At 41.0% G+C, this 14,837-nt stretch overlaps 1 protein-coding gene across 5 annotated transcripts in view; it reads right to left on the bottom strand.

The window, feature by feature from the left end:
* Abcd3 (ATP binding cassette subfamily D member Pmp70) overlaps positions 1-14,837 on the bottom strand; it is a 367,264-nt gene that overhangs the window by 72,904 nt on the left and 279,523 nt on the right. For all 5 annotated transcript variants that reach the window (XM_068346001.1, XM_068346000.1, XM_068346002.1 and 2 more), the window contains exons 12-13: positions 7,708-7,913; positions 95-196 (exon numbers count right to left, since the gene is read on the bottom strand). In XM_068346001.1, the coding sequence (XP_068202102.1) occupies positions 95-196; positions 7,708-7,913 (308 nt within the window). The remainder of the gene's footprint in view (positions 1-94; positions 197-7,707; positions 7,914-14,837) is intronic.

Consider the following 14,837-nt stretch of genomic DNA (forward strand, 5'->3'; position numbering starts at 1 on the left):
TTAAATGTCAAACTAGTGTTTTTGTCACAATATTATAGGTAAGGATAAAATAAAACTTGGGCCAAATAACAAACCACCTTTGTAAACTACTAACCTGATCTCGTAGTGTACCCAAAGTCATGTACGGTCTTTGTGGAATATAAAACAGCTTACCAGCACTTGGTTTGGTCAAGGTTCCTCCAAATACAGGCCATAACTGAAAGAAAACGCAGTATATGAATTACCGTCGCATAAGGCAGCCTTAGCTTTTTAAAAATAAATTGAAAATATGAAAAGTTCAAAATTATCATTGCAATTTTTGTATTTTTTCTAACTACAAACTTGAGGCCTTCTATAGGAACATTCTTTCAGTGAAGCTGGATACGGCTGTTACAAATTTCTCGAGGTGCCTGTAGTTACTGCCAGGTGGCTGGTAAGCCCACCCTACCCGATAGGCCACTGAGTCCTCACTTATACCAGCCTAGATTTTGCAGGGTGGTCAAGACCTGGAGCAAAACTTATAGGATTTAGCTTTATATACTATGCAAAAATATAATTTAATTAAAATGATTGCAATTTGTTCCTACACAAATACAAACCTTCACCTCTAGGAGGGAAGAAGTCCTTATAACCAAACTGGCTGGTTTACTATCTTGGGAAATGTTCAAGCTTTTTTTGTCCTGTAAAGGAATAAAAGTGGTAACTCCTGTCAATCTCTTAATGACCAGGGCATAAAGATGTAAGGTCAATACCAGGAACTGGTAGATGGTCAAGGAAAACCTATGTTGGTCGTCTGCAGGATATGTTGTATGATTGTTTGGTCATTATGAAAATGGGTTGCATAAATTTGGCCATCCTCCCCCTTGTTTGGGAAGACGGGGGAGAAACTTTGAAGCAGATCTTATCTGTAAGAAATGTTTCTCAATCATGTGGCTCCCTTACATCTAACATCTGATCCAATAAGTAATGGAGCGACTGTTGTGCCCCAAGAAAGGGGAACAAAGGGGTAGAAGGACGAGTCAATCTAGCTCTCATTCTATACTTAAATTGCACCAGCTATGTTAAATTATTTGTTTCTTGTCCCATGAAGTTGGTAGGTTTGCTTCACAATCTGTTGAACATCTACCACCAGGACAAGGATTACGGTATCCAGGTGCCTGTAGGCATACTCCCGTAGACAATGGGCAGAGGCAGTTCTGTTGTCATCAAACTCTCATCTTCAAGAATTACACCCCTGACAGGTTTTTCCTGAGAACTGAGATAGATCCAATATGAGTGACTCTATGTGCACAAGTCTGGGATGGTCCCTCAGTCTCCTTGTTTGTATGTAAATGACGTTTGATAATCTTTTGAAGCAAGAATAAACAGTGTGCTAGGTTCTTCCTCTACTCCTTCAATTGCTGTAGAAGGAATCGTAGTGTTCTTCAAGAACAAGGAGATAAGTCATCCTGGTCCTTGCTAGTCACTTATTATTGGGAATAAATGAAGAAAGATCTGAAGTAGTGAACAACTGGATTTTAGGTCCTGAAACGTACTTTTGAAAGGAGGTGATGGGGATCTTCTATTTTTCCGGGTGACTTGCGACACAGGTAAATTCATGCAGTTTCCTACTTGCTTAGTTAGGACTGAACGAGCAAATGATATTCCAGGGTTGTAGCCTTATCTACTGTCAATTTTCGCAACGAGTCTTATCCTAAGAAAACTTAGTTCAAGGGCTGAATGGTATTCTTCACAATGAAGATTGAGGAATTTCCCTGATGAAGGAAGGAACAGTTGATTTGGACATTATTCAGCATAGGCCTACTTGGAAGCAATCAGGGTCATGCCGAACCTCTCTCTCGTCAATCAACTGTTGAGTGTTCTGCGAAATGAAAAGATAGGTGGAGAGGGGGGAAGCATGTAGAATCCCTATAGATGTTGCAAGGATTCTTGAAATTCTGCCTACAGATTGGGACTGGGGAGCAGAAACTGGAAGTTCTTATCCAACTTGCAAACAGCCATACCCTACTGACTTCCCAAGAGTGTGCCTGTTTGACAAGGGTCTGTAAAATGAGCCTATCTGTTGATGAGCATCTGGAATGGATGCATGTTGTTTCTCAATGTAACGAGTAATTTACCAACCCTACTTGCAACAGTGATACTTCTGTTCACTAAAGAATTTTTCTAATAAAAAATAAAGGAAATTATCTTTGTGTGCTACACATCAATAAATACAGATATAAACTTAATGTATTTTTAAAGGATTTTAATGTAATTTAGTAAAAAAAATTATAACCCCTAACATCAGAAATGAATACGGATTAATAATTCACAATAGAAAATTTAAATACAGTAAAGCCTCTCATTATGCAAGTTCTACCTTCACAACTTCACTTACACGCGACACAGAGAAGTGCAAAACTTACTGAATAAAAAATCACATATTTGTGATAAAACTCTGGTGGCACAATGATTTCAAATAGCTGGAGCTCCTTTACAATGGGAGTGTTTCCTGCTGATTTACAGTCAAGCCTCATTATTCGCGATAGCTAGGATACAGACACAGTCGCGATAAGCAAAATTCGCGAATATTATACTAGGGTGGGCTAGCTCCTAACCTAAAGACACTGCCCCTTGTCACAAGTGGGTGCCCGAGCTGATGATTAACACAGTAAATTCTGCCTAATAGTTTTAATTTAGTTTCTACAACAGTTTGAATCATATGTACAGTGTACATAACATTTGCACACATGTACACTACGTACTGGACACAGTAAGGTTACAGTACAGTATTGTGCTAAGGTAAAGTTTACAGAGTCGTCATCATCCCCTTACTGTTCTGTATGGCAAAGGTTGTTCCTATCTAGTAATACTGTACCGTGACCTGATACTCACTCATACTATGGTGCATATTACTGTAATATATGTACAGTAATATTACTACAGTACAGCTTAACTGTACTTGCTGTAAATGTTTGGTGTTTTCGATCAAGACTCGTAGCCTACGCCGCTAGCACGACGCAACAGAAATACACCTTATCTTGTAAACTAAACCTCCCTCCCTCCCTCCCTCCCTCCCTCCCTCCCTCCCTCCCTCCCTCCCTCTCTCTCTCTCTCTCTCTCTCTCTCTCTCTCTCTCTCTCTCTCTCTCTCTCTCTCTCTCTCTCTCTCTCGTCCTAGAAAATCAATAACAAAGACTATTGTGTATACTTTTTCATAACTTATTCAAAACATCTACTATATATATAATTAATATAGTATTCCATTTTGTTATAATCTATCATAATTTTCTTATAATGCATTTATAACTCTTTACAGTACTAGTGTGTTCTCTCTCTCTCTCTCTCTCTCTCTCTCTCTCTCTCTCTCTCTCTCAATAATAATAATAAAATCTTTGTTTCTTTGCTAAGTCTCTAATGAGGCTTTATAATCAAGCTATGATGCTTGAAAACTATAAATTATTGTGCATCGGCAACATGAACGAAACTTCGGTTAACATTATGCAATTCTACTCAGTACAAGTAAATAAATATGAGAGAAGCATTTCAAATAAAACTATTGGAATTAGTATGCTAATTGGAAAATGATACATCAAGTAATAATTGTTTCTTTCAGTAAATATGAAATATCAACTATCTGATTGTAAACAATGCATAAAATTATAATTCGTTAGGTTTTTAATTATAAATACGATACTAAAATGTGAATATTACATACATTATTGTTGGATAAAGTTAAGGGAAATTATTGTTGGATAAAGTTAAGGGAAACAACAGGGAGAGAGAATGACAAAACAATATGACAAAGAACGAGATGGGGGGGGGGGGGCAAGTGCCTTCAACTTGCATATTTCCTTTCACCACATCTACGCTAATTCAAATAAATTAGCAAAATCAATGAATTTGGGAAATGCGAGAAGGAATGAAAAATAGTAATGGGAAATACGTGGAATGAGGGATAGGAAAGAGGTTTAGAATGATAAATAAGATGAAAATGACGAATGAATGCTAGATCAGAGGATGAATGAAATTGCAAAAAATAATGGGAATCAAGAGTTGGAAAGATACGTTGTGTGTGGGAGAGCAAGGTAAATGTACGAAAGAGATTTGGGAAGGACTTCGGAAAAGGATTAAGGTTATAATAAGTGAAGGACAATAATACTATGTGAAGGAGATATACTAATATGCATAAATCTGATACTAAAATGTGAATATTACATGCATTATTATTTGATAAAGTTAAGGGGAACAACAGGGAGAGAGAAGGACAAAACAATAGGACAAAGAGACGAGACGGGGGGGGGGGGAGCCAAGTTCCTTCTCCTTGCTCATTTCCTCCGCCACATCGACGCTAATTTAAATAAATTAGCCAAATCAATGAATTTGGGAAATACGAGAAGGGGTGAAAAATGGGAATGGGAATACGTGGAAAGAGGGATAGGAAAGAGGTTTAGAACGATTAATAAGATGAAAATGACGAATGAATGCTGGAAAAGAGGATGAATGAAATTGCAAAAAATAATGAGAATCAAGAGTTGGTAAGATACTTTGTAGATGTGCGTGGGAGAGCAAAGTAAATGTATAATGTATGAAAGGGATTTGGGAAGGAATTTGGAAAAGGATTAAGGTTATAATAATAGTAAGTGAAGGAGACATCATACTAATATAAGTGAATGGTCATATCAGTGGGATAATATCATGATAGTGAATATAGGTTGATTGTTTTTTATTATAAGTACGATACTAAAATGTGAATATGACATGTATTATTATTGGATACAGTTAAGTAAAACACCAGTTTAATCAAAATCCGGTTTGTTTCAAATATAGCTGTAATTTTTTACCACCATAAATGAATACACACTGTAGAGAGAGAGGTAAGACCAGCTGAGTGTAGAGATACGTAGTGGCGCTTCCAGGGTGAAGGAGCGCGGGCTATTTGAAATAATGGCCCAGCTTGAATTTTATTGCAATTTTTATGACAATTTTTATTTAATATGTATTGCATTGTTCTTAGGCATCCCAATGCTGTTGCCAACTATTAGAAATCAAAATCTTAATGTTGGGTAAGCAATCATCACAAAGTTTTATTTTTCCTTGGCCCAAAAAAAACGAAACCGTGATTAACGAGGTCTGGCAGTATTGTGGTAAAAATTAAAGCTATATTTGACAAAAAAACTATATTTTGATTAAACTGGTGTTTTTACTTAACTGTATCCAATAATAATGCATGTAATATTTACATTTTATTGTCATATTAGTGAATAAAAACAGTGAATTATAATCTTTTCCATTGTTTATGTTCACTTTCCAAATTAACTGATTAACCTTGTGTGGTCCACCGTCGGTAACCTCAATTTTTGGATCAAATAACGCCATTATTATTAAGGCATGCTACTAAAGTATATTTCATATTTTCTAAAAGAAACTATTATTAATAAAATATCTATGCTTTTAGTTTAAAAATTAGCTGTATTTCTGTTTAAAAAAGTATAAAAATAAAACAATTTGTGAGTTTTGACAATGTTCACTACTTTACATATACTCCTTTCTCTCTCTCTCTCTCTTTCTATTAACTTCATCCTTTTTTATTCAATATTTTCCACTAATTTACTTTATCTGCATTAATATTTCAACATTAACATAAGATTCTGTGTAGACAAATTTAATTTATTGAGTGAAAACAAAACTCCTGGCCTTCCCAACATTCGCTAACGTAACCTAAGTCTCTCACTTTTATTTCCTTTAATTTTTGCATTCAAATTCCTTTATTTTTATATCAAATTTAATCTCATTTTCATTTCATTATTTCTCTCATTCCCTTTTATATCCTTATTCCTTTTCCCATACATTTTATTTATTATTTCCCACTACAGTTAACTTTATATGCGCTAATATTTCTATATTAGCGAAAGATTCTTCTCACACTCTGGTTGTCCTGTTTTCTCTCCCCTTCCCCTCCCCACACCACCTCCCTCACCCCTCCCCTCCATCCTGCACGCTCTCACTGATTCGTCACGTATCTACTCCTCTGTTTCATAGTGCTTCGTCCTCCGTTTTCTTTTTGCTTTGCTCCCGGAATTCCCGTAACTATTCGTTTACTTCTCTTAGCGCTCAACTTACTGTCATCGCGCATCTTTTTTCCTTTCAACATCATCATCATCATCATCATCTCCTCCTACGGCTACTGATGCAAAGGGACTCGGTTAGATTCCGCCAGTCATCTCTATCTCAAGATTTTAAATCAATATTTCTCCATTCCTCATTTCCTACTTCACATTTCATAGTCCTCAGCTATGTAGGCCTGAGTCTTCCACCTCTTTTAGTGCCTTGTGGAGCCCAGTTGAAAGTTTGGTGAACTAATCTCTCTTGGGAAGTGGGTAGAGTATGGCCAAACCATCTCCATCTACTCCTCACCATGATCTCATCCACATAAGGCACTTGAGAAATCAATCTTATAGTTTCATTTCTAATCCTGTCCTGCCATTCAATTCCTAGTATTCTTCTGAGGGCTTTGTTCTTATATCTACAAAATCTATTGGATACTGTTTCGCTGTCATAACACGACAATGATGTGACAAATGATCGCGACCTAGTGAACAGCGCACAGTGGGAAGACTTCCAAGGGCTGGTGACTGACGAGTAGGTGAGTGACGATCACGAACTGATGAACGGCGATCGGGAGAGTGGCAAGATGATTGCCAATCCCTGGGAGTCAGAGAGCTGTTTCCTATGGCAGGCATAGGCAAATGTCTGGACAGGCAAAGGGGACTGTGGTCCCTTGAAGACCATGAGACCCTGTGGTGGCAAGAGCTCTCGTCGCCAGAAGCAGGTTGGAGTGCTGAGTGGGGGTCCTGATCTTGTTTGCAGTGATCCTCTGCTGGGTAATCACGCTGCAAAACAACTAGCAGGAACAGGAGAGGGCGAGAAATGGGCCTCGCAAACAGCAAGGGAGTCGACTACACCACTCACGGGAGAAAGAACTTCTACATCAGAGGATTCTGGATTATGCCTCCTCTGAGGCCCTCGCTGAAAAAGCTCTAACAACACATCCTTCAAAGTGGCGCCTGCAACCCTAAGTGACGGCCAAACCTGTAACACATCGTAAAGAGAAAAGGATTCCACCGAGGGCGGGAGCAAAGTTGCTTCTCTAGCGGAAGCAGCTTCGTCCCTGGAACCTCAGGGTTGGCCTGGCGTTAGCTGGTCAACACTTCTACTCGACTGATCCTCGGAAGAGACCGAGCGAGCTGGAGCTTCAGGAAGAGATTGGGGGTCAGAGGTTTTTTCGCCCTCAAGGAGGACTCCAAAGGCGAGGAATCTCTCTTGTACTTCTTCTTATGCCAGTGCCAAAATCTCTCTCACTGGGAGGAACACCACTCCCAACACTCCTAATGTGTTAGCCTGACCACAGCACAATCCTCTGCAGGCCAGACACAACAAAGGGTGGTCGCTCTCTTGAAAAGAGAAAAATATCAGAAATTAGTACACTGGCAAGTCTGTTTCGGATGCAGAGAGTGGAGATGTCCGTTCTCGGTGAGCCCAAAAGAAAAAGTGAGTGAGACACACTGGTGTGAGCAAATGGGGTAGTTGGCATCCCCGCTACTTAACTAGCAGGTTGGTAGTTCTACCTCGCTTAAAAGTCTTTATGACTAGTCTTCCAGCTTTGCCAAAACATAATCCCTATAAATAGCGCAGGGTTTATCTTTAATATCAGATCAAATAAGCTATATACAGTATAAAGTATACCTACCCCTCCTAGAATCCTGAAAAGTGAAGACTTTCCACATCCATTAGGTCCACAAACTAAAACATTCTGGCCCGCATGGACCTCAAAATTCAGTTCCTTTACCAGAACATCTCCATTTGGAGTAACTAGAGGGACTTTTTCAAACCGGATAACATTGTCTTCACAGATGACTTTACCTGAATTTGCAATAAGAGGCTTGGCCACAGCACCTGAAAATAAAAAATGGTATAAAAAACTCTTGGAAAAAACTTTATATCTATAAATGAGAAGCCAAAAACCCAGTTGTTTACTCGTCACTATACTATGTCCTAATATACGGCCGAATGAAGCTGACATTAACCCAGATATAATTTAAAGATGTCAAAAGATGCCTTGCAAATTTCATACATCAAGAGTCTATTGATGGCAAAACGTAAATATTTCAAAATTAATCATAAAGATTTTGACATTGGATAGCAGTGGGATAGTGTCTGATTGGTGTTTCACAATGTTTCAACTCTACCATTATTAAGATTTTGGTTCAATTAAAAATAAATTACTACTACTCTTCTATGAAAAAACATAAAAATTTCACAAAGTTCCCTTATTTTTTCTACCCTTCAATATTCAATATCAGGCATACATAGCAGCCAAATATGTAATAAATCTCTGTTAAACATCTAGCGAAAAAAGCATATATTTCCATTCAAAGTCAAATTCTATGCATTTTTCAAGTTTAAAATTTTGAAGATTTTTCTATTTTAAGCATATTACAAATACAGTATGCAATCATTTAGCATCAAAATCCGACCAAATCCTGCATTGTAACAGGCAAACTGAATCTAAAGTGAACTTTGAGAAAAAATCTCCAAGCTAAGAGGTAAGCCTAAACTGAGAGTATTTAAAAAAAAAATGACTTTCGGAACTAAATGGGAATCTTCAAAGACATGATGACTAAAGTTTAATGAAATGAGTTCAAAGATACAAAGGTTAAATCACTGAAAAAATTGTATCTTCATATAGCTGCCCACAAATCTTCCCCTTAAAAGAAAACTATAATTGAGAGGTTCACACAGACCATTTGATAATGAGAACCTTTTAAAATGTATTTCTTACAATAAACTATTTAGGGAGTGGAAGCTTCCCCATAAAATGGTTGACTGTAGTTGATAACTAATAAGATTCTTTACATCAGCTAATATCTAATAGGTGGCTAAATAACAAAAAGGGTTCACCCGAGTCCTTCTTTGGTTCATTGTAAAAATAAATTAACAACTATACCCTGGACAGAAATAGTTAACTAAATTAAGAATTCAAGGTATAAGTGACGCAAAGAACAAATCCCATACAATGCTGAAAAAAGATTTAACACATTCCCAACTGCAGGCATCAAATTGGTCATACTTGTTTCTCAAGATACATACACTCAAAATGAATACAACAATCATTATTTTACATATTCTCTATAATATGATTAAGGTATGTAAACAGATCTGAACTAGAACTTCAATCACAACAAACCTGAGATTTCATAATGGACCGCCTTCTTTGTGCTAATTACAGAGAAATTAGTCTGTAAGTTAACTAAGTAATAAAGTAACACAAATAATTGACAATGCAAATTAACGGAAATGTAAAAATAAGAAAATAATAAAAGCAAGAAGTCGAGTGGCAAAGTAAGAAAAGCTCCAAAGCAAAAGAGGAAAAAAGTATGTTTACTTAATGAAAATATCATAATAGTAATAGTCTCTTTTACTACATTACTGGTAATATACAGTATAAAGTTATGCCTAAGATATAATGGATAACTACCATAATGGACACCAAATCACCGTTTTACTGGCAAAAAGGAGCAAAGACAATAAGAGGAGGCAGCAAGAGATACTTGAAATAATAAAAACGTAGGTAAGAGGAATAAAGCAACAAATTAATGAGAAAATTTAATAAAATGAAGAGTGAATGCAAAAGCTCAAACAAGAAATAAACCAAGCTTTACACTAAAAGAAAAGCATGGAGTTGAAAGGATTTGATCCTTCTTTAAAGAGGTCCCTAACTCTCAAGTGTACCAACCGTGTCACACGATCGTACATAGTACCAACATTTCTTTTTTTTTGTATATATTATGCTTTGTATCTTCGCTCTCCCCTCGCACTGATAGGTACCTGAATAAACATGTATGTTTTTCTCACCGCTAACTGTTAACAGAACAGGTTGTCGGTTGAACGTGAAATTGCCTGTTATGTTTTTATGTCCTTTTTGCCTGGACTTTATGTATTTATAAACCGATGTTCTGTAATAAAGTTACTCAGTTGCTTTCATCCTGCCTTCTTAGTCACAGCCTCTCCTGGCCCGTCACATTGGTGACCCCGGAAGTCAACTCGCTCCTCCTGCCTTCCACACACACACACACACACACACACACACACACACACACACACACACACACACCCCCGTCATTGGTACAATGGTGAACTCCACGGAAGTTGGCGCCGCCCCATTGAAACTTTTGTCGTTCGCCAGTGGAGAGGCATTTGCTTGGTTTCAGTGTGCAGAAGTCCAGTTCCGCATCAAGGGCGTGACATGCTCAACCACCAAAGCAGATTATGTTCTCGCGGCGATACCCGAGGATACCTTCCCGGAAATATCCGACTGGCTTTGTGAACAAGGAGACACCCCAATAGCATATGACGCCCTCAAAACATACCTTCTGCAGCAGTACGCGCCGTCGCCAGCCAGCCGTATAGCAAAACTTTTTCAGCTCTATCAACAACCGTTGGGGGGCCAAAGGGCTTCGCTCACCCTCAGGGTAATGACTAGTATCACTTGTCTGCAACCTGCCGCAGACAGCTCTCCTCGTGAGGTGAACCTACTTCGTGCCCTTTGGATTCACCGTTTACCCGAACCTGTACGCGCTGCCATACCCGATGTCGATAGTTTACCCATAAAGGACTTGATGACCAAAGCCGACGCCCTTATGGGCAGCCACTTCACGACCTTCAAGACCTCCATCAACGCCTCCACTCCTGACAAAGAGGACGCCTATTCAACGTCAACCGAAGTCAACGTGAATGCCATAGGACATACACGCCTACCCCGTGACGTGCCGAAGTGGCGACAAAGATACTGGCCACCCATCACCCATCACCCACCTCTCGCTTCTACAGCCACCTACTGCCGCCCATCGGCTGCAGTTTTGCTACTACCACCACAGATTCGGGGCAGCCGCGAAGAAATGTGCCAAGGATTGTCAGTGGCCAAAAAAAAACGTGTAAGTAGGCCATCGCTCGTGGCGGTGGCCTCCCGTGTTTCTAATCTTTTCTTTTAACATGATGCAGGAACGGGCGTGCGATTTTTGGTAGACACGGATGCTTGTCGTTCTCTTTTGCCAAGGGAACTCTTCCGGACACGACATAGTCTGTCTACGTCTGCCGACGTCCGCCTGGTAGCTGCCAACGGATCTGCGATATCCACCTACGGTTACGAGAGCCTCACATTATCGTTTGGAAAAGGTAAATTTAATTGGGAGTTTCTCATTGCTGACGTCACATTGCCAATCCTCGGTGCGAATTTTCTCTCTCATTTCCACCTTCCGGTCAATGTCGCCCACGTACGATTGGTCAAAGCAGACTCGTACTTGTCGACAACCTGTTCTGTTAACAGTTAACGGTGAGAAAAACAGACGTGTTTATTCAGGTCCCTATCAGTGCGAGGGGAGAGCAAAGATAAAAAGCATAATATATTAAAGAAAAAAAGAAATTTCGTTACTATATACGATTGTGTGACACATGGTTGGTACACAAGTATGAGATAATTCACTTAAAACCACAGCACAAGGTTATGTAAGGAAAAGATTTATCTTGTGCATGAATACATTCGAAGTTTATTTTTGCAAAATCATTCTTCTAAATAAAATATACTCAGCCACAAAAGTATTCTCATCTTAAGCATACAAGTAGAAAAATTACATAATTGGAAAATTGTATTTTTCCTAATCATACAAACCTGAAGCTCTTTACTACAGAGATATATTTCATCGTCAGCTGAAACTAGCCGTAAAATGTTTAGTGAGGTGCCACTGAGGGGGTAGACCAACCACCTCGAACCACACGCAGTAGGCAACACCAGCCAATTTGCAATTGCATTCAGGACTTCCGGGGGTTAAGTGATGGCGGGCCAGTGTATATCAAGAGTTTAAGGTTTGTATGGTAAGAAAAAATACAAACTACTTCCAAATTTGTCATTTGTTTCGGCACCAAATACAAACCTTTCAGCTCTTTACTAAGGAGACTCACGTTTAGGCGGGTGGAAGTACACGATCACTGGCTGGTCACTGACCTAGAACACGACTCTTGTGCTTCGCATGAGATGTAGAAGAGCATATCCTATCACCTCGCTAACTCTCAAGGAGAGATGATGACCTGAGTAATTGTGTGTGGTAATGTAATAATGCGCTGAGAAGAAATAAAAAAAGAGGGTTCTACTGTGGCCACCCAGAATAGGCCTCTTCAACCTCAGCCTGTATCATCTACAGTAGGATGACCTGACTACCAGATGCTGGCTACACTATAAGTCCGTGGCGAAGTGTTAAATACCTGAAGGCATATGCATATATATACATATATATATATATATATATATATATATATATATATATATCAAAAATTTTAAGTAATTTTTATTTTTCCTAACATACTTACCGAGAATTACTTTCTTAGGAGAGTCACTTGGTGACCTCTTTCTCGACCATTTTTGGCGCCGAAATCCCTCACCCCGTTCTCCATACAGGCCTACCCCCACCGCCACAGAATGCGCCCCGAGGGCAGGATTAGGGCAGGTCACTGCCTCTCTGGGCCATTCTCCTCATTCAGTCCGTCGTATAGCCCAACTTGGCAATGGAAGGATGGCACTCGGGGACGGAAGGGAGGGCCATTACCCGAAAGTAATTCTCGGTAAGTATGTTAGGAAAAATAAAAATTACTTAAAATTTTTGATTTGTTCCAACACAAATACTTACCTTCGAATTACTTTCTTAGGAGACTTATACTTTAGGAGGCGGGAGTGCTATTCTGACACTTGACTAGGCACGTAGGGCCTAGAGGGCTATGGAATGCGGGGGCCTATCAGAGTACGGGAGTGAGGGTAACTGCGCCACCTTACGCTATTATCTAAGATTTTACCTCTTAAAAATTCTTCTGACGATTTTCTCCGGATGTAGTCGTGAAGAATGTGTTCATTGTTGGGTACAGCCTCTGGCCTTACCGCTACACAGCCCGGAGGGCGGCCATGACTGTCCCAATGGAGGACCCGTCCAAGGATTTCCTTGCATAACCCTTGAGGTAGTGGGCAGTAAGGTTTGACTGGTGCGACCAAGTACCTGTCTGTAGGATCTGCCTCACCGCCATGTTTCTCTCAAAGGGCAAGGGGGTGCTCAGACCCCTGATGTCATGGGTCCGGGGAGTGCCTCGCACTGCCATTTTATACTCTTCATAGGTTCTAGCGATGCCTTGTCTCAGCCAGCAGGAAATGGTGTTCTCGGGAACTTGCTTCCTATTAACACCTGTGGAAACGAAGAGGTTCCTGATACCTGGTCGGAGTGAGGGAAGTCGAATGACAAACCATGTATCTTTCCCACTCTCTTATCGGACGCCAAGGCCAGCAAGAAGACGGCCTTGAGGGTGAGATCTTCGTTCACGATATCTTTCAAGTGTTCAAAGTGGGAGCGACACATCATCTTCCGGACCTTGCCTAAATCCCACTGGGGCACCTTTCCCGCCTGAGGGGGGTAAGACTGCTCGAAGCTTTGACAAGCATCGCTATGTGTCTCGAGGCCCCCAGGACGATGCCCTTCCGGAGGAAGACTTGGCCTAAGGCAGCCCGAACCCCTTTTTATGGCTGGGATTGACCTCTCCACTTTGTCCTTGAGAAACACCAGAAAAACTGCCATGTCTGGGACAGAGGCCTTAAGAGGTCTAATGTACCTCTCAGCGCACCACTTCGCGACGGAGGTCCATTTTGTTTGGAAGACCGCGGGTGGCGACTTCTTATGAATAGAGACATTCTCTTAGCCGTGGAGGAAGAATATCTTTCTTTCTTCAGGAGCAGCTCTTAGTCTTCAGTCGTGAAGACGTAGGGAGAGAGGCCTGCCGAGGAGCTTGAGAAAGTGAGGCTGGTGCAGAAGGTCTGACCTGACGGACAGAGGCCACGGCGGTTGACTCGATAGGTCTTTTAGGTCCGCGAACCACTCTCCTTGTCTAGCCACCAGGGCGCTACCAAAGTCATCTGTAGGTTTCGAGCCACCTTTATTCTGCTGAGCACTTGTCTTATCAGCGTGAAAAGGGGGAAAAGGCGTACACATCCAGATTGTCCCACTTGTGCTGAAAAGAGTCTTCTAAGGAAGCTTTCGGGTCTGGTACAGGGGAGCAATAGACTGGGAGTTGGGCGTTGAGGTTGTTGCAAGGCGGTCAACCACCGGGGAACCCCAGCATTGAATGCTGAGCTTGGCTATTCCTGGGAGAAGGGACCATTTTGTCCCTACTATGTGGCCCATTCTGCTGAGGTCGTCGGCCAGAACGTTTTACTTTCCGGGAATGAACCTTGCTAACATCACCACTTGATTCCCTACCACTCAATCTAGATTCTCTATGGTGAGATCGCACAACTCCTTCGATTACAGTACCCTGCTTGTTTATGTATGCCACTACCGTGGTGTTGTCGCTCATCCACGCCACGGTGTTCCCCTTTAGCAGACTTGCGAAGTGTAGGCACGCCTTCTGGACTACTTCCAACTCCAGGACATTGTGTGGAGTTGTCTCTACCCTTCCAACCAGGTCTCTCGTGCCGCTTCGTCGGGGGGAAGGCCTCCCCATCTCTGGTTGGAGGCGTCTGTGAACAGTAGTAACTCGGGAGGGCCGGTCCCGAAGGACGTCCCCCTGAGTGAGTTCGACTGGCAATGTCACCATTCTAGGGAGGGTCTCGTGTCTGGAATGACTGGGATTAGCACCTGCTGCGAACCCGTCTGTCACCAGAGGTTCCTGAGATTCCATTGGACGGAACTGAGCCTTACCCTCCCTTGGGGAACTAGGTTCTCCAATGAGAGACCAGGTGACCTGTCAGCCTCTGCCCGTCTTCCGCCCTCCTGGGGTGTTCTGACAGGA

Source organism: Palaemon carinicauda, chromosome 22 (genome assembly GCF_036898095.1).
Source record: "Palaemon carinicauda isolate YSFRI2023 chromosome 22, ASM3689809v2, whole genome shotgun sequence".
Classification (NCBI taxonomy): domain Eukaryota; kingdom Metazoa; phylum Arthropoda; class Malacostraca; order Decapoda; family Palaemonidae; genus Palaemon; species Palaemon carinicauda.